This window comes from Erythrolamprus reginae, chromosome 6 (assembly GCF_031021105.1).
Source record: "Erythrolamprus reginae isolate rEryReg1 chromosome 6, rEryReg1.hap1, whole genome shotgun sequence".
NCBI lineage: Eukaryota > Metazoa > Chordata > Lepidosauria > Squamata > Dipsadidae > Erythrolamprus > Erythrolamprus reginae.
In genome coordinates, this window is record NC_091955.1 from 698,912 (window position 1) to 719,433 (window position 20,522).

At 44.4% G+C, this 20,522-nt stretch overlaps 1 protein-coding gene across 3 annotated transcripts in view; it reads right to left on the bottom strand.

Annotated features, from left to right (window-relative positions):
• The window catches only part of SEMA3D (semaphorin 3D), a 125,647-nt gene that overhangs the window by 76,112 nt on the left and 29,013 nt on the right, over positions 1-20,522 (bottom strand). For 2 of the 3 annotated variants that reach the window (XM_070754939.1, XM_070754937.1), the window contains exons 2-5: positions 14,568-14,760; positions 9,836-9,996; positions 2,885-2,947; positions 328-447 (exon numbers count right to left, since the gene is read on the bottom strand). In XM_070754939.1, the coding sequence (XP_070611040.1) occupies positions 328-447; positions 2,885-2,947; positions 9,836-9,996; positions 14,568-14,718 (495 nt within the window). In that variant the 5' untranslated portion in view covers positions 14,719-14,760. Of the gene's footprint in view, positions 1-327; positions 448-2,884; positions 2,948-9,835; positions 9,997-14,567; positions 14,761-16,812; positions 16,860-20,522 lie in introns of those variants that run through there. The other variant, XM_070754938.1, reaches the window with a different exon arrangement.

Genomic DNA, 20,522 nt, shown 5'->3' on the forward strand with positions numbered 1-20,522 from the left:
TTTCATTTATTGCCCCCCCCCTGTTAGCAAAAGGCCCCTCAGGGGTTACACAATGTGCCTTCGAGACCATCAATCACCCGACAAAAGCTCTGCCTGTGTGCCCAGCCACATCCATCACCCCATCTGAGGTTGGCCAACAGGCCAACATTCAAAAATGCGAGAACATAAATTCTTTACGCCACTTGGTAAAAACCCCTCGCGCTGCCTCCATTGATGGCTGTCACATCGTTTTTATAAGGCCGTAGACTTTTTTTAAAAAAAAGGATTTCCATGGAAATGATGGATGCTAGGAAAATCCATGGACCGTTTGGGGAAGGGTCGAATTACCTCTTTGTGCGTTCCGAGGTCGATGTAGCCACAGACCGGGTGGAAAGCTCCTGTGCCGCAGACGTAAACATGAGTCTTGTTGTAAGGCTGGAGGACCCGGATGAAGTTGGCACACTCTGTCTATTGTGGGAAGATAGATAAATAAATAAAGAACCTGCGGATGTCAGGGGAGGTTCATTTCGACCCTTGGGCGTGAGAAGGGACGGAGAGAAAGAGAGGGGAGAGAACGAGAGGAGAGGACAGGTGGACGCTCTTCAGACAGGACAGGAAGAGAGAGACATTCGGGAGCTGCATCAAACGAATCCATCACAATGGAAATTTGTCCGCGATGTTTTCTCGACAGCCCAATTGCCCCCCAAGGAGGGAGACCTGGCTGGAATGTCCATCTGAGTCATTTCTGGTGCGGGGGAGTCTGGGAAAAAGTCCTGGCGGTTGATGTTACAATATCCAAGGGTTTCAATATTGACTTTGAAGAGGGGGAACATGAGCTGGAATGAAAGGGCGGAAAAACAGGCCCAGGCGATGAAGGAGAAGAAGCCGCAGGTGGATGTGTCTGTTCAATTCCGCCTTCCTTCCTCCCTTCCTGACTAGCCTACAGTGGCCCCTTTGCCGCCAGTTACACCTTCATAACATTTCCAGCACAACATTCCACATTCTGTAATATCACTGGGGGAATAGTGATGAAAGAGGTTTGGTTGGGGAGGTTTTTTTTTTTAGCAATTTATTTTATTCAGAATCCCAGATAGAAAGATGTGAAAGAGGAAGGAGAGTGAAATTAAAGAATGGAAGTTTTTTAAAACCTATATTGTTTTATTGTTCTTGTGAGCTGTCCCGAGTGTCCTTGGAGAGGGGCAACATACAAGTCTAATATATTATTATTATTATTATTATTATTATTATGTGATGAACTACAAGATGCCACAATAACTTTCTCAAGAGTCATGTAGAAGGTAGGGCAGGATTATTCTGACCCCCCCCCCCAGAAGACAAAACAACAACAATACGCCAGAGGTGTCCAAACTCGGCCACTTCAAGACCTGTGGACTTCAACTTCCAGAATTCTCCAGCCAGTTTTGTTATCTGGGAATTCTGTGAGTTGAAGTCCTCAAGTCTTAAAGTTGCCAAGATTTGGCAGCCCTGGTTTAAACCATTAGATTCCGGTTAGATATCGGGGGGAAAAGTCCTACGATTAAAGCTGTTCAAGCCCAGATGTCCTCACCAGGGGACGGCCTCTTGTTGGAGCACAAGGAGAGGTCGGCTAGTTATGTATCTCCTGGACTAGCTATCAATATATTCAAGTTGTTGATTCTGTGAAATAACAAATCTTGGAGGGATCAAATAATATCTTGAAGTGGGCTTTCCATGACCAATAATGGAAATCCTCAGAGAATGACGGCATATAAAATCAATCAGTCAATCAATCAATCATGCTTCCTCCCTCTTCTATTTCATTTTCATTTCCATGGTTGAGCTGCCATGAGATTTAACTTAATTTGATTAATTATATTTCTATGCCGTCCAACTCCTGAAGGACTTAAAATACAAAGCGACATTTCTGTACGAAGTGCCGACCGGCCAGGCAGCTCCACTCACTGGAGAGAGAGGGAGAGAAAGAGAAAGGGGGAGGGAGGGAGACAAGCAGAGAGAGAGAGAGAGAGAAAGAGTGGAGGGAAAGAAGGAGGAGGAAGCAGGGAAGGAGGGAAAAGGAGGGAGAGGGAGGGGCATGTGAGAGGGAGAAAGAGGGAGGGAAGAAAGTGGGAGAAAGGGAGGGGAGAGGGCAGGGAGGGAGAGAAGAGGAGGGAGAGAGGGAAAGGGAGAGAAGAGAGAGAGATGGAGATAGAGATAGAGGGGGAGGGAGAGAGAGGGGGGAGGAGGAGGAAGAGTGGGAGGAAGGGAGGAAGAGGGGAGGGAGAGAGAAAGAGGGAGGGAGGGAAAGAGGGAGAAGAGGAGAGGGAGGGAGATATAGGGGGAGGGAGATAGAGGGAGGGAGAGGGAGGAAGAGGGAGAGGGGGAGGGAGAGAAAAAGAGGGAGGCTGGGAAAGAGGGAGAGAGAGGAGAAAGAAGGAGAAGTGGAGGAAGGGAGAGAAGAGTGGGAGAGAAGGTAGAGGAGGAGGGGGAGGAGGAGGAGATGACTTGGCCAAACCAACCTCCGGAGTCCAACCTCTTTTCATGGACCTCCTGGGTGTCAAGAGCCAAGAGATTGACAAGCCCTGAGAAGCGCAGAGCAAGTCTTCAGTGGAGCGTTCATGGCTCCCGCTTTGATGGTGGTGGCAACAGTTTGGACTCATGGTTTCATTTATTGCTGCGGGAGGAATGACGGAGCCCCTGTTTGTGGCGAAGGACAGTGCAGCCTGCGAGCGCCTTCCGTCCCAGGGGTGGTGCAGACGGGGCCGAGTAAACCCTGAGCCAGACGCGCCACAGCCCTCAGGGACAGCGCTGGGCCAACACCACCAATGAGCTCAACCAGCGGAGACGCTGCTAGAGACCAAATAAAAGGCAATGCTGACCACCAGAGATTGCAATCATAAAACCAAAGAAAAAAGGGGAATATACTTACATGGGCATCTTTCCCGGCGAGTTTACATAAATCCACTTTTTCCTTCGCGGCCGGCCAGAATATCTGCAATTCATTTAGAAACGGGTCTTAGGATCTGATGAGGGTGTTATTCTGGACTTCAGTTATATTTATACATTTGCTTCTCTATTACATCAGCATCCGAGGAACCTCAATGCAAGCGAGGGGCAGTCTCTGAGTAAACCTCCACCACCCTCCTCCTCCTCCCCTGTTGGAGGCCCAGAGCTACATCGAGGAGGAAGGAGTCGGCATTAAACAGGGACAGGACCCCCCTGTATCCCCTCCATGGCTGAAAGGTGTCATTAACCCCCCCTCCCCACCACAGCAATCCCAGGAATAAATAACAATTTTGCAATAATTTCAGCCCTGGACAAGAACTGCATGGATTCATTATTTTTTTTAAAAAGAGCTGATCATTCACAGAACGACATTTTCCTGGCTCTCAATATACTAAAATCTAATGTGAAGGAAGGTGAAACGTTTAACAAGCATTAAGCACATTCAATAAAATAATTAAAAATGCAATTCAGGGCCTGAGTGACATGTGAGTGACATGTTTTCCACAGGGCGAAAACGGGCAGCTCGCCTCCTGATGGAGTCGCCCCTGTCCACATGGGTGGAGTGGAAATGTCAGATGGAGGAGGATGGAAATCAGCTGTGTGTGTATGTGTGTGTGTGTGTGTGTTTGGCTTCAAAGAGCAAGCCACGATTTAAGGAACAGGTGCGACTCTCTCTCTCTTCAGGGCCGAGATTCTCCAGGTATGAAAATTAATTAAGTTATATATTATTGATTATTGTTATTATTGTTGTTGTTGTTGTTATTATTATTATTATTATTATTATTATTATTATTATTATTATTATTATTATTATTATGGAATCAACTCCCCCCGGAGATTAGAACGGCCCCCACCCTCTTGTCTTTCACAAGTTACTCAAGACCCACCTATATCGCCAGGCATGGGGGAACTAAGACATCTCCCCCAGGCTTTCTTATATTTTATGTTTGGTATGTATGGGCTGTATGGTTTTTAACAGTTGGGGGTTTTTATATAATTTTTATTATTAGATTTGTTCCATTGTTATACTGCTTTTATTACTGTTGTGAGCCGCCCCGAGTCTTTGGAGAGGGGCGGCATACAAATCTAATAAATTGAATTGAATTATTATTATTATTATTATTATTATTATTATTATTATTATTATTATTATTATTATTACAACTCAGCAAGTGAGATCACTGTGCTGGATTTCGTATTCCATCACCAGTCGGGAGCTTCCCAAGCACCTAGGACTGCGTGATGTAGTGGCGAATTATGTTTGCCGATCCCAGTCAAGCGGCCTTTTGCAATTGACAGGTGGAGATTTTGTCAATTCCAATTATTATTATTATTGTTGTTGTTGTTGTCGTAGTCGTTGTTGTTAAATATATATATAAACAATCACCTTAAAAATGCCAAGGATCGTTATGGACAGTGAAACAGGCAAAACCCAAGGAACAGCAGAGGGATAGCAATAGCGTTTAGACTTATATGCCGCTTCGTAGTGCTTTTACAGCCCCCTCTAAGCAGTTTACAGAGCAGAATATATTTTCCCCAACAATCTGGGTGGTCTTTTGACTGACCTTGGGAGGATGGAAGGCTGAGGCAGCTTAGTTGGCAGTTGGCAGAATTGACCTGACATACTAACCACTGTGCCACCCTTCAAATTGTCCATGGAGCTATGCAGCCTCTCCGGGCACGGATGACGAAACCAGTTCTTGCGTAGCTTCCTAGACATGGACCTCAATTTAGGGAAGTGGAAGCCAATGCCCCATAATGCCTTGACTATCTGTCAATCGTAGGTGGCCCTGAGAGCTTGTAGCCTTCTCCAAGAGAGCTTGCTCCAAAGAAGAGAGCTCCATCGATTTATCTCTTTGCCCAGATGTAGGTCAACTACATCTGCCCTTCGCAGGCCGCTAGTGTTGTCAGCTTGTCAACATTGTGTTGTTCTTCGATAGCAACGCATCCCAGCAGAGCCAGGGGTGAATGTGCAAGTCAACTCCACTGCGCCTGGTGTGCCGACTCACAATCTACATTCCTGAGTAACAAACCCGTCAAGATAAATAAACACTTTAAACAAAGTCTTCGCACTGCATTTAGGGGGGGCTTTTACCGAACTGTCCTGTCGTTGTGGTGAAATCACTGAGTTGGAGAGTCATTTTGTGGCCAAAGGGGAAATGGAGAAGAATTTATGGGGAGGGGGGAGCGCATGGCTGTAACCAGAGATCCGTCTTGGTGCTCACAAGAGGCAATTAAGGCTCCAAGTCTCAGCATTGCATCATCTCGCTGGGCTTCCCCGGGGAATCCCTTGAGCCCACTGGCCCCTTTTGGAGGGAGGGTCTGTTTCCTGGAGATTTATAAGGCACAGCGTCATTTATGGGGGATATCTGCAGAGGCTTTGCTAACTAATTAAAAGAAGAAGAAGTCCGTATTCATTCCACGGTTCCTAATCTCCCACTAGGGCACTCCATCATCATCATCTTCGTATTATGATACATTCTTCCTCTCTTTCTCTCCCTGCTTTGCGTTCCCCCTCCCTCCCATGGCTGCAGGAAAGAGCCCTTCGTTCAGCCTTCTAATTTATGGGGTTTCCCCCCACGGAGGGGATTTTGTCCGATGACGCAATGCCAAGGCACGTGAGGGGCCACCTTCTCCCAAAGGAGGCTTCTTTCCTCACCTCCAGGAAGCCCTGAAGCAGCCAGGTGGCCTCCAGCCAACACAAACCTGATTGTATGAACACAGCACAACACAAACTATTCCATTCCGACACTCCTCGGCCACCAGGAAGCATCTCTGGGGCCTCTCATGGGTGGCTCTGATGGACATAGAAATGGCGCTTGGAGGGACAAAATAGAAAGAGATATTGAGGGTGTGGGGAGGAAGGGTCTCGTCTTGAAAACTAGAAGCATAAAGGAAAACCTATTTTCCACCTAATCTACCTAGTCTTAAACTATTATGCAATTTAATGTTTCCAAGTGTAAAATAATGCACCTGGGCAAAAGGAATCCTCCATCTGAGTCTTGTATTGGCAGTTCTGGGTTAGCAAAAACTTCAGAAGAGAAGGATTGACCAACCACATCCAGCAGATGTGGTTGGTCAATCCACAGGAACTGAATTTAAACATGCCTGGGATAAACATAGATCCATCCTAAGATAAAATACAGGAAATAGTATAAGGGCAGACTAGGTGGACCAGGAGGTCTTTTCCTGCTGTCAATCTTCTAGGTTTCTATAAATCTATGTAGAGATGTTTTGAAAGCCTGGCTGGTTGCCAAAAGAACGGGAGCACCTGCAGGTCTCTCTGAGACCACTATTTGGGGAAAATAATTCAGAACAGGAGCTCACCTTTAAAAATACGCTGCTGTGCGCTACTGGCTCCTGATAAAGGTCAGGGGGGAACTTATCAGAAACAGACCAGACCAGCTGCAAAGCTGTGAACAGAAGCCCAGGAGGCGGCCTGACTTGACCGTGTGCAAGAAAGACCTTTTGGAAGTCTGAAAACCCTCAGGAAGGGGGATCGTGGGTCCTTCTCAACTTGGATCGGTAACAAGGGTTGAACTGGGAAGCGGATCATAGCTAGGTTGAACCATCCGTGTTTCAATCAGAGTGGAGATTCCACAGGGGAGAAACCAAGATTCTCTGACCAGACCTTCTTCTGATAGACTGGGGACTACGATTCTTGAGAGTTGCGTTTCCATCACATCTTGATGTCCAGCCTGGAAGCTCTAGGAGTTGCGGTGGACGCCGGAATAAACACACGGACCACAGAACTGGGATTTATGGGTCACTTTATTCGTTAAATCTGGACCCGTAGAGGTGAATCAAATGGGGCAGAACTCACAAGTGCAGAACTTTCCTGGGCAACTATGGGCGAAGCTCCTTGCTGAGCCAAAGACCGAGGCCTTGAACCTGGCCTTGACCTTCCTTGCTCTTAGCCGTACCTGAGGCAGGTGGGAAGGATCCATCTGGCTTGTCACCTGTAGGCTTGCGACAGGTGAGCCCCAAGGGCAGCCCCTCCCCAATCACCTGAGCCGAGTAGGCCTTGGGCTCCAGGTGAGGGGAAGCCCATCACCTTATAAAAGGTGGTGCTCCAAGGGAGATTTTTTCTGCCCCATACCGCCTACCAGAAGGGATTTTGTCCTTGCGAAATGGCCCTGCTAAGCACCCTAAGGATTTTCTGCCTACACAGGGTGTCAGACTAGAAGACCTCCAAGGTCCCTTCCAACTCTATTGTTGTTGTTGTTGCTTTTGTTGTTACTGCTCACAGTCACTCATGCCCTCATCACCTCGAGGCTCGACTACTGTAACGCTCTCTACATGGGGCGACCTTTGAAGAGTGTTCGGAAACTTCAGATCGTGCAGAATGCAGCTGCGAGAGCTTTCATGGGCTTTCCCAAATATGCCCATGTCACACCAACACTCTGCAGTCTGCATTGGTTGCCGATCAGTTTCCGGTCACAATTCAAAGTGTTGGTCATGACCTATAAAGCCCTTCATGGCACCGGACCAGGGTACCGAGTCTGCGGAGAGGGGCGGCATACAAATCTAATAAATAATAATAATAATAATAATAATAATAATAATAATAATAATAATAATAATAATAATAATAATAAATGAGTTTCTTTGAAAGTCTAACCTGAGGTTGATTCTCTTCCCCCTTTGAAACACGCAATTTGGAAGAGGCAGCCAAAGCCCTTGTGTTTTTTCTTCTTAAATGTATCAATCCAGATTCTTCCATGAAATCTCAAACAAGTGTTTGATTAGAGCAAAAGTCACTCTGGACTATACACCAAAGGCCTATTCACACTTTATAGGATGGGGTTATCGCCACTCGGCCCATCTGCTCCCCATTTAACATCCCTGCAACTCCTGACAGCAAAGCCAAAGCCCCTTTTTTTAAAAACCCAGAGCAACTAAAGAGTGTGGCCATAAACCTTCCGCCAGGCCTTCAGCATCAATGCGCAGATGCGTTTCTGGGCTGTTTCTTTTAAAGAATTCCTGCGCAAAGAACCAGTTCTGGGAAGGGCCTAGAATCAGTCCTGGAACAAAGGAAGAAGTGAACTAAATCAAAGGCGATTGCATTCCTCCCCTGTTAAATTGTTTTTTAACATTAGATTTGTACATGGTGTATTGGATTTTGATTTCATTAGATTTGTATGCTGCCCCTCTCCGCAGACTCGTATTGTTGTTGTGAGTCGCTCTGAGTCCTCAGAGGGGGGCGGCATACAAATCTAATAAATTATTATTATTATTATTATTATTATTATTATTATTATTATTATTATTATTATGTCAGTACAACACAGCAAACGAGATCACTATGCTGGATTTCGTATTTCATCACCAGTCGGGCGCTTCCCAAGCACCTAGGGCTGCGTGATGTAGCGGCAAATTATGTTTGCCGATCCCAGTCAAGCGGCCTTTTGCAATTGACAGATGGAGATGTTGTCAATTCCGATGGTTTTCAAATGTCCGCTGAGATCCTTTGGCCCTGCGCCCAGCATGCCAAGTACCACTGGGACCACGTTCACTGGCTTATGCCAGAGTCGTTGCAGCTCAATTTTTAGATCTTCGTAATTTCACTAACTTCTCTAGCTGCTTCTCCTCAATTCTGCTGTCTCCTGGGATTGCGATGTCGATGATATTATTATTATTATTATTATCATTATTATTATTATTATTATTATTATTATTATTATTATTGTCATTATTGTCATTATTGTTATCATTATTATTACTATTGTTGTTGTTGTTGTTGTTGTTGTTGTTATTATTATTATTATTATTATTATTATTAGGGCCCGAGTGTGTTTTCAATGACTTCTGCTTGTTTGTTTGTTTGTTTGTTTGGTTTATTTGAATTTGAACTTGAACTTGAACTTGAATGCCACGCAACAACTCCCGAGGGACTCTGGGTGGTTCACAACCCAAAACACAACAAAAACATACAATGTAATATAAAACCCCTTAAAAACCATTTAAAACCAACAATTAAGAACAGTTAGAACAGTTAAAAACCATGCACATCATTAATTCCTCGAGGTCCAGGTTGTCCAACCCCTGGGAGATTACAGGAACACATTTAATATTTAAATGATACTAATAGATAAGGGACTGAATTAATAAAACCTCTAGTAACTGAAATAGTATTAAAAATTATTATAACAGTATAATTTTTTTTTAAAAAAGGCAATCTATTGGTCCTTTCCCTTGAAGCGAAGTGAAATACGAGTGTTTCTTCCTGGAGACGGACCCTGTTTGTGGGGAGCTGTCATAATACACGGGGAGAAAGGCAGAGGAAGAGGTTACGACTGTTTACACTCGAGCTCCGTCGAGGGGCAAGCGTCCAGCTGATACTTATGCGACGACATAGCTTTCCTACTCCGAGGGGTCCCTAGGCTGACAAACTCAGTTTATTCAAGGCAAGCTACGTGGTGACCATGGGAGGTTAGGTTATTTATTTATTCATTTATTTATTTATTAGATTTGTGTGCCGCCCCTCTCCGTAGACTCGGGGCGGCTCACAACATATAATAAAACAATTCACAACAAATCTAATAAATTTTAAAAATTAAAAAAGCAATTGATGAAAGTTATGAAAGCCACAGGGTGGGGCAGGGAAGGTGGCATGCACCAGAAGTTAAATCTTGCACGAGGATGAATGTGAAATTTCGGTGATTTCTGCGCATGCCCGGAAGCAAAAAATATTGGCGAAACACACCAAAATCTCGCGAGCGCATGCGTCCTCATGAAATATTTGTCTTCCAGTTCATGCGCAGAAGGCGAATCTCGTGCCGACGCGCACCAGGAGCGCTTCAGTAGTGCCGGCGAAGAGGAGCCCTCACCTGGGCAGACCCTGTAAACACGGACCGCGCAACGACCCACTCACCTTCTTTCCGTTTTTGTTTAAGTCCACTAAGCTGAGCAGAAATATGTGGTCCTTAGCGCCGAGCAGGAGGTGGCCCCTTTCCTCATCCAGCAGCAGCGTCCGAAAGTCCAAGCCTTCCGCCGAGCCCAGGAAGGGGACGCAGCTGTTTGAGAGCAGCAAGTCTGCGAGAGAAAAAGGGAAGGTCCTTGGAACCCAGACTGTGTATAAACAGGGATCTCCTGGGTCTCTGCATAGAGAAACATTGGCCCTCAGGAGGATCTTGGTTAAGGGAACTCAGTTGAGTTAGCAGAAGTCCTCTTCTTAGAGAATCACAGGGCACGACAGACTGCAGCTGATGGGATGGGATGGAATAGAATAGAATGTGGAATGGAATTTATTTATTTATTTTATTTATTAGATTTGTATGCTGCCCCTCTCCGTAGACTCAATACAACAATTCACAACAAATCTAATAAATGTAAAAAACATTAAAAAAACACATTATTAAACCAGACATACACACAGACATACCATACATAAATTGTATAGGCCCGGGGGAGTGGGGGGGTGCCTCAATTCCCCCATGCCTGACAGCAGAGGTGAGTTTTAAGGAGTTTACGGAAGGCAAGGAGGGTGGGGACAGTTCTAATCTCTGGGGGGAGCTGGTTCCAGAGGGTCGGGGCCGCCACAGAGAAGGCTCTTCCCCTGGGACCCACCAGATGACATTGTTTAGTCAACGGGACCCGGAGAAGGCCAACTCTGTGGGACCTAATTGGTCGCTGGGATTCGTGTGGCAGAAGGGGGTCCCGGAGAATGGAATGGAATGGAATAGAATAAAATGTGGAAGAGAAGAGAAGAGAACGGAATTATTTTATTGGCCAAGTGTGACTGGACACACAAGGGATTTGTCTTTGGTGCAGATGCTCTCAGTGGACATAAAAAAAAGATGCATTTGTCAAGAATCCTGAGGTCCAACATTTAATGATGGTCATAGGGGTCAAATAAGCAATCAGGGAACAATCAATATTAGTTTAATTTGTAAGGATACAAGCCACAAGTTGCAGTCATACAGTCCTAAGTGGGAGGAGATGGGTGATAGTAATTGAATAGTAGTAATTGAAAGAACCTTCCAAGTATCACCCACAAGTTCCCTGTGACCCCAGGAAGACCCCAGAGTTTGAAGGGAAAGTCTGGGTGGGTATCTCTCTTTGGTCCATTCCAGAAGGCCATCCTCTAACCTAGAAGCCCCCCCCCCCCGAGGCGGTTTTGCCCCATTGATTTGGCCACCCTGTCCCCCCCTACAATTGCAGCAATGAGCCCCCTTTTGACCGAAGCCAAACAGAACGGATTCGAGGGGCTTCAGACTTCTCCCAAAGGAGAGAAAAATCATGCGCTGCGCATGGAGTTGCCTGACATGTGGGGAGCGCTTGTGAATTGGATAAATAAATACATTTCCTTGAAACGCCTCTGATTCTCGTGTCCTACAACCGACGTGGCCGTCACCTAATTGCAAAAGGCAGAGAGCAGGCCCATTAGAGCTCTGGAGACATAATTGCGCACCATGCTTTCGAATTAGATTTGACCGAGAGACCCAGCTGCACAAACAGGCCATTTAAAAATATTGTGCCTATTATTATCATCATTATTATTATTATTATTACCGAGCCAATGAAATTGCTCTTTTGTGCCTTCAAATTGTGGGTGACAGAACAATAAGCCCGGTTCCCAGTGCAAACAATGAGCTTATAAACATTGTGAATGAAATTGTGTCCAATTTGAAACAAGGGCGACCTTGGGGGGGGGGGGGTTGGTGCCGGTCGCCCTTCTCTGCAGCCCAGTTGATCTGACTTCTGCCACTGCCAAGCCAAGCAAAACCATCTGGTTACTCAGTTAAAAGTGCGCTTCAAAAAACAGAAAAGAAAAAATAAGATGGAAATTGTCTGCAGGCTCAGCTGTTGATCTGAGCCATGAAAACGACCATTTCCCCTAATAAAATAATATTAAAATTAAATTGAAGAACAAAATGAACCGTTGGTGCTTCTCCACTTACACCAATTTATTCGTGTCATCAACACGAAGCCTCGTGGGGAGAAAAGAGAGTTTAGATAACGTTATGTGCCATAAAAGTAGATTTCCAGAAAGTGACAAGTGTTAGGCACGTGGCTGGGGAATTCAGGGAGGTTAATTAATTTATTCATTGGTTTATACAGTGGTGCCTCTACTTAAGAACTTAATTTGTTCCGTGACCAGATTCTTAATAATAATAATAATTAATAATAATTTATTAGATTTGTATGCCACCCCTCTCCGAAGACTCGGGGCGGCTCACAACACAATACACAATGTACAAATCCAATATTTTTAAAAAAAACAGATTAAAACCCTTATCATAAAAATTAATCACACAACCCAAGCAAACCATACATAAATCATAGTAGCTAAGGAGAATATCAACTCCCCCAAGCGTGGTGACATAGGTGGGTTTTGAGGAGCTTGCGGAAGGCAAGGAGGATGGGGGCATTCCTAATCTTCGGGGGGAGTTGATTCCAGAGGGCCGGGGCAGCCACAGAGAAGGCTCTTCTCCTTGGTCTTTTCTTTTATGTCCACTGAGAGCATCTGCACCAAAGACAAATTCCTTGGGTGTCCAATCACACTTGGCCAATAAAGAATTCAATTCTATTCTATTCTATTCTATTCTATTCTATTCTGTTCTGTTCTATTCTATTCTCTCCAGAACCTACAGCTGTTCCAACCCTGGAGGTCTGAAATGACGTAGGGTCTTCCCACTTGAGGACGGGGTGGGCTACAGGATCTCCAAAGTCCCTTCCAGCTCCGTTATTCTGCTGCGATTGTTTCCCTGGACCATCAGAGGGGTCTTCTGCAGCCCATGCCAGAAACCATGTGCCTGGACAAACCCTGGCTCGATGCCTTGTGTGATATAGCACGTCGGGCCTGACCCTCTGCACATGGTACCAGGGCTGACTGTGTGGCCCTCGGTGCTTGGGAGAAAGACCGGCTTTTGTGTGGGTCTGCTGCGTGGAGGGGACAGAAGAGTTCGTTGAAAGACCAGTTCACTCCCAAACACAACAGAGGCGTCTGCCGAGGAACAGAGGAGCCCCTTGTACATTGGCATTCGTGTCACCTTATCTATCTCTCTCTCTCTCTATCCATTAATCCATATCTCTCTCTCTCTCTCTCTCTCTCTTTCTCTCTCTCTCTCCATCCATCCATCCATCCATCCATCCATCCATCCATCCATCCATCTATCTATCTATCTATCTATCTATCTATCTATCTATCTATCTATCTACCTACCATGGGTCGTGTTTTAGGCGACGTAGTTCTAAGCCTAGGATTTCAAGTCTGGTGGCACAGAGATTATTGCAGGGCAGCTAATTTTGCCTTTGCTATTTCTCCCTTTCAGCAGGTCAGGAAATTCTTTGCCTCCTATATCGTATCATGCACGTTGCTTCCTGCTCCTCCTTTCCAAGCTGAAGAGGGAAGCCACCGGTCAAGTGCAGGCAGGCACTCCTGGTGACAGGGCAGAAAGCCTCGGAGAGGAGGAGGAGGAGGAGGAGAGAAGCCTGGACCCTTCTAGGTTCAAGCCAGCTGTTCCACCGTCTCCCCGTCCCTCCTCTCTCTCTCCCTCCAAGGCTCCGTGCTCTCTCGTCTCCTGGGACTCAGCCAGGTCCCTATCATGGAGGGAAACATTTTCTTCCCCTTCTGTCCCTCCCAACGGAGACCCCTCTTTGCAAATCCCCCAAAGCCAAACCCGGGCAAGTCCATCACTGTTTACACTGTCACCAAGCTGAGAGGGGTCAGTCCTCAAAGGTTACTCTTCGTTCAGCTGCCGCAAGAGCCCCTGATGTCCCTGGGTGAAAGCTGGTCTGGTGGAAGGGAGAATGAACGGAGAGGAAACTCAGAAGACACTTAGGGGCACAGCCATCCATATTTAGCATCTAAAACTGGGAGGAAAAAGCATCGCAAAACCTACTTATTATCCACTTAAGTTGAGTCCCTCTGGCATCAGTTCTCCAACTCCTGTTTCAACTCCAAACCCCACAACATCGCTACAAAGCACTGCACACCAAGACAACGAGACACAAGGACAATTTTCAACCAAATGCCCTCACTCTGCTGAAGAAATAATCCCCTCCACACTGTCAAACTATTTATTAAGTCTGCACTCCTATCACTACTCGTTTTTTCTCATCATTCCTATTATCCACCTCCTCCCACTTAGGACTGTGTGACTGTCACTTGTTGCTTGTGTCCTTAAGATTTTTTATTATTATTGATTGTTTCCTGATTGCTTATTTGACCCCCTATGACAATCAATGAGTGTTGTACAACATGATTCTTGACAAATGTAGTTTTTTTCTTTTATGCGTCTCTCAGTGTCCATAAAAGAAAATACACATTTGTCAAGAATGATGAAGTTCAACACTTAATGATTGTCATAGGGCTCAAATAAGCTATCAGGAAACAATCGATATTAATTAAAAAAATATTAAGGATACTAGAAGACCTCCAAGGTCCGTTCAAACTCTTGTGACGTTCCATTAAATAAACATTATTATTATTATTATTATTATTATTATTATTATTATTATTATTATTATTATTGTTGTTGTTGTTGTTGTTATTATTATTTATTAGATTTGTATGCCGCCCCTCCCCGCAATGAAACATACATTTCATTGAAAAGCCTAAGAAGATTAAACAGGAGCCATTAAAAAAAAAACCCTCTTACCTTTGTAGGAGAGTTTCAACCTTGGAACTTGGGGCTTTGAAGTCCCCTCAGCCGAGAAGAGGAGAATCCCACAAAAGAGGAGCAGACACAGGAGTTGGGGCTCGGAGAGGGTCCCCCCGTTCACCCCTTCGCAATCCCGCTTTCTCTTCATATTGCAGAATAGTTGCCTTGTCCTAGTTAATCCAACAGAGGTCTGTAAAGAGATATAAAAGATCCTCTCTTAGCAAACAGAGCTTGCAAAACACTTCGGCAGGAGGGTGAATTCTTTGACGGAGACACATTATTATTTTAAAAGCTCAAAATACTTACAACGATCACAAATCACCTCTCACCAATAAATAAAAACAGGGCTATGATATAAATTGATCAAATTTGCCCCAGGTGTAGCCACCTTTTCAGAGACCTTGAAAAAGCAACTTGAAACCTGGTTCCCCAGTTCAGACAGCTGGAAAACTCATCTTCTAAGGATGCACAAACTCCCAAAATTATCGGATAAATCGGACAATTCATAAAACATATTAGTTTCCAATTGAATGATCTGCAGCTTCACAGTCCAACTATACTTGAAAAAAGCAGGGTCTTGTGTTTTATTATTCTAATTAGTTGTTGCTGGTAAATAACAGGTGCATTGCATTTGCCAAAACTTTGTGTAAATTTATAGAAGCTATAAGTTCTTATGATGTAGAAAAGGATGCTAATTTTTCACAAAGGAAGAGGTGTTGCGGGTGTGTTAATTGCCTTTAAGTAAATGTTGTGTGTTCATGTACATGCTTTGGAGAAATATTATCTTCTTCTTCAAAGGAAATAAAATTTGGCAAAGATTAAATTAGGAATCAGATCTTTCAATTTTGGAAAATATTTGTTGCCTCCTTGCTTTGCTGCAGTTATTCCTGGGGTAATTAAACGTGTCCCGTTTCAGAGGCGCAGAATACAGAGACCAGGGAATGGAGATAAATGGAAAAGAGCTTAAGGAGTTTTGATTATTTTTCTGCCCAATGAGCATGGAAGGCAGAGAAAGTGAGACATGATAGGGGCTGATGATGATGGATATAAAGCACAGGGAGGTTGAAGGACCCTGAACATCTGGTCTTTTCCAAGCAAGCTGTGACATCCTGCAGGCTTCATCAGAAACTCTTCTTTTTCAGATTCTTGGAAATAAAACTCCTAAAGAGCTTTGAACCCTGGAACAGTCCTTCTCTCGAGATGTTCCCTCACCCTCTTCACGGAGCCAAAAGGATGGAAGAGTTTGTGCCCCCGAAATCTCCCCACCCTCCATCTCTCTCTCTCTCTGCCTCTCTCTCTCAATCTGGGATTCTCATAAACTCAGATCTCAGCTCTTCAGATCCATTTAAGCCCCATTTCAGACGTCCTTGGAGAAGCCCACGGAGGTTAGAGAGAGTAAGCTAGGATGAGCATCCCATGCCATCTTCAACCCACTGTCAATTCCTCACATATTCAGACAAAAGTTTTTTTTTATTTATGTTCTGTCCCAGTGCTAAACCCCACCCCCCAGAAATCAAATGCACATCAACAGATTTACTAATAAAAGGGTTTCCTATGTACAAAAAACCTCTTATACAGTTTGATTATTTTCTTAAAGAGGGTGAAATATAGCAAAGATTTCATCGCGCTGAGTATAAAATCTTAGCAGCTGGCCAGAGTCCCACGGATAGATAAATACAACACATAATTACTAGAATGCAGTAGATTTCATACCGTCGATTACAAAATTTGGTTGGATGTGGTCTTTCTAAACACAAGGCAAAAACACAGGAGCAGACCCTAGATTTCTATGACGAAGGATGTTGTTTTCTGCCCTGAGGTGATGCAGGACTTTGTCTTGAATAGTCTGAGAGTGTGGCCCAATAGCCAGCAGGGCTCCTCATAGTAAACCTCCTCATAACTAACCACTCCTGCCTCCTAGAGGCCCTGCGCACGCTAGCATCCAGAAGCATCCCCCTCTTCTCCTGAGTCACTCACCTCAGGAGGTGAAGAAGGCCCTGGTTGCTATTCAGCCTCTGGACACACCAGAAACCAGAAGAGCCACTGGCGACAGCACCCGTGCCCCAGTAATGGGCAGCCAAACTTTTTACTGCCACACTGCGGGTGTGGCTTATATTGTGGGTGTGGCTTAATGGCCATGTGACTGGGCAGGAGTGATTGACAGTCATGTGATCTGGTGGGAGTGACTTGAACAATAAACATTGTTCAAGTGAACTGTTAAGTCCTTGACTTACAACCTTACCAGTGTTGCTTGCTGGGGTGACAATTTGCTTTGCGTTTCCTGCGCTCTCCGTCCTGGGCGCCCCCCCTGCTTCAGGCTGGGTGGCTAGGTGAGTGGGTTCTGCCAGAAGTATCAATGCTGCCAGCGCCGCTTCCACCCAGGCCTTCTGCTTGCACCTCAGGCGGAAGGTGGCCGCAGAAGACTGGAGGGGAGCCGGGCAGGAGAGAGGGAAGCTCGTCCGAGGCTAGGAAGGAGGAAAGAGGGAAAAAGCAAGGAGCCCAGACGCAGCAGCAGCAGCAGGAGGGGATTAAAAAGTAGAGCCGAGCCGAGACCAGTCATCCAGGAAGTGATAGCTGCCCATCAGCTGGAGCTGTGCACGCATCTTCATTTCCGCCAGTGGAACTGCATTCCACCCCGTCCTGCCTGCTGCCCACCCCTGCCGTGCCCACAGAGAGGGCTCTGAGTGGCCCCCGTGACACATGTGCCATAGGTTCCCCCTCACGGCTGCAGGGGGTTGGACTAGGAGACCCCCAAGATCCCTTCCAGCTCCATCATTCTGTTATTACTTTTTGCAAATCCACTTTAAGACCCATATAGAAAAGAGACACGTTCACTGCACTGATTGTAGGATGGAAAAATAGGTGGGTATAAAAATCTAAGAAACAAATGTACATAAAATAAAGATTCTTTATTTAAAATAAAGTGTTTTTCTGACAAGTTTATCAAGTGATTGAATTGAGGGGCCTGGTTTCCATAGAGAAAAGCACCGTGAGTCCAATGTCCCCCAGTCTCTCCTTACCAAGTCAGGCCATTTGCCCACCTTGCCAAAAGTGTTTTTTCTATCCCCCCCTACAATGCTCCACCGAAACCACCTGCAAGTGCAGCCAGAACGACTGCGGAGGCTCCAGCCGGCCCTTCCCTGCAGGGTCTCCCTCCCTGCTGCCTCATTCGGATGGAATTTATGGCTTTCCAGGCGTGGCTCTTGAACCTCCGCAGCAGCGGAGAAAACCTGGGGCCTTTTCACCCAAGACCCCCACTCCAAATATTTGATGCAGCCCTGGAGCTTGGATGAAGGTGAGCGCGGCAATCCGACTTCTCTCAAGAGTTTGGAACGGCTGCCCTCCTCCTCCCCCCCCCCTCCCTTCCATTTGCAAATATCTGGAATGTGAACGTTTGTCTTGACAACTTTGTGCAAAGGAAGCTCTGTGCTTCTATAACAGTAGCCAGATGTCCCGGCCCTTACTCAGCCACGAGGCCTCTCCCCACCCTCACCGGTCTGTCTCCGATAGCAGATTTACAGTAAACTGGCACGCCACAGTTCCTGGGCCTTACGTTTACCTGAATTGATTTTCTTTCTTTCTTTCTTTCTTTCTTTCTTTCCTTCCTTTTTTCCTTCCTTCTTTCTTTCGCTCTCTTTCTTTCTCTCTCTCTTTTTCTTTCTTTCCTTCTTTCTTTCTTTCCTTCCTTCCTTTCATTCATTCTTTCTTTCTTATTTACTTTCTTTTTTCCTTCCTTCCCTCCTTCCTTGCTTCCTTCTTTCTTTCTTTTCTCTCTCTCTCTCTCTGTCTCTCCTTCCTTCCTTCCTTCCTTCCTTCCTTTTTACAAGGGTCACCCCAAGTCCTCAGAGAGCATATAAATCAGAGAGCATATAAATCAAATAGATAGATAGATAGATAGATAGATAGATAGATAGATAGATAGATACATACATACATACATACATACATACATACATACATACATACATACATACCGTACATCCCCATTTCTATTAGAAGTTTTAAATGGAGATATACACATTTATACCTTACTTTGTTAATGTTATGCTTACACATTTTAGTTAAATTATTAATAAAATTGCTTCTTTCTATTCAAACTCTAGAGAAGTATCCCTATTCAATTTCATTTCATTCATCATTTCTTTCTTTCAACTATTTATTAAAATTTGTCCCATATCTTATAATAATCTGAATCTTCTTTCCCTTTCAATTTCCTTCTCAGCGTATCCATTTCTGCGCATTCCATGATTTTTTAAAATTATCGTCCCCTCGTTTGGTATCTCTTCATTTTTCCCATTGCTGAACTTTCTTTCTAATGCAATTTAGAATTATACGTTGTTATAACGACTCCATTAAACTTCTAAATCTCGAGCTGGGCAAAAGAATCCCCTCAAAATAGGACACAGGATTCAAAGGAGGTTGTTTCCAAAATGCAGCTACCTTCCAAGCAAATGAACCGAACGTTTTGTTAGTATAAATAATGTACAACTAAACCACCGTAAAATAACACCGCGGAACCTCTATCCAAGCAAAACTTTTGAATAAAGCTGACAGAAAATTAAATACTTCAAAAACTTCAAAGCAATGGGAGCCAAACAGTGTGTAAAGAGAGTAAATCTACAGGGTACATTTCATTCGTAGGTCAGTGCCTTCTACAACAAGTCAGTTTTAATATGCTTTGATTTCCAAATATTCATATAAAATGATGGAAAGTAACCAACATTGGAGGCTAGTATACTTTATTCACGAATAAGTTACATCACGTCAAATGGAAAATTGTTTATTTCAAAGTTTGCAAACTGTGACATGTTATATAAATCAACATTCACCACAGTTGCAAAAGCCAAACACGACAAGTTTAGAAAACAAGAGAAACGACTCAAACAGAGATTTTCAAACTTTCCCCTTTCAAGACACTACACAAAGTTGATGAGAAAATGCACCCGGCTACCCAACAATTGTTTTTAAATTTATTAAAAGTTCTGTCCAGTTCCCCAATCCAATAGATTTCAGTCACTGATAGGGAAACAATGAACCATTCCATTTTAGGAGAGATCAGAGGGAAATTGTTCCCTTATTTTATATGTGGAAGCCAGCTAGACTTCAACATTGCTCACAACACAAAACAGGCAACTTTTCAGTGTGGAGACCCTGCATTGTCTCAAAATCACTTAGATTGGAAGCTACAGGAAGCGAGAGTATGGAAAAGTGACAACCCCAGAAGCTGAATTTGTTCCATGGTGTCTTGAAACACAAGGCTTACAAAAACTGATTGACTGCGAAAGCTAATGCTGTGGTTTCCCCCCCCCCCTTCTTCTTGGCATCTGGTCCCAAAACCCTACATAGCTTCTGCTCCAGTAATCTCAGACTATTCACCAGAGCAGACAAAACTTTTGCCAGACCAATCCTTGAATACAACTGATCTGTCTGGAACCCACACCGCATTTCGGACATAAACACTCTAGAAAAAGTCCAGAGATACTTTAGGAAAAGAGCCCTCCACTCCTCCACTCGCAACACAATCTCCTACAGACTCACAATCCTAGGTTTAGAAAGCTTAGAACTACGTCACCTTAAGCACGACCTAAGCATAGCCCATAAAATCATCTGCTACAATGTCTGTCCTGTGCCTTCCGTCCCCTGTCCTCATGTTTCTCTCTTACTAGGATCATGTATATAAACACTGTTATATCTTTGTATACCACCAATACGTACTTGACAAAACAAATAAAATAAATAAATAAAAGAAATAAATGTTTAATTAATTTATTTAAAATTTATTTATTTAATTTATTTAATGTTCCCCAATGTTCCATAAGATTAGATTGAAAATTCTCAATGCTTTTTTGGCAATGTTGTTACAGTGGGCTCTAGGACTTAGGTTGTTGGATATGAGTCCTCCAAGGTCTTTGACAGAGTGAGGGTCGTGTACAAGTTCATTTCCTCAAGTAT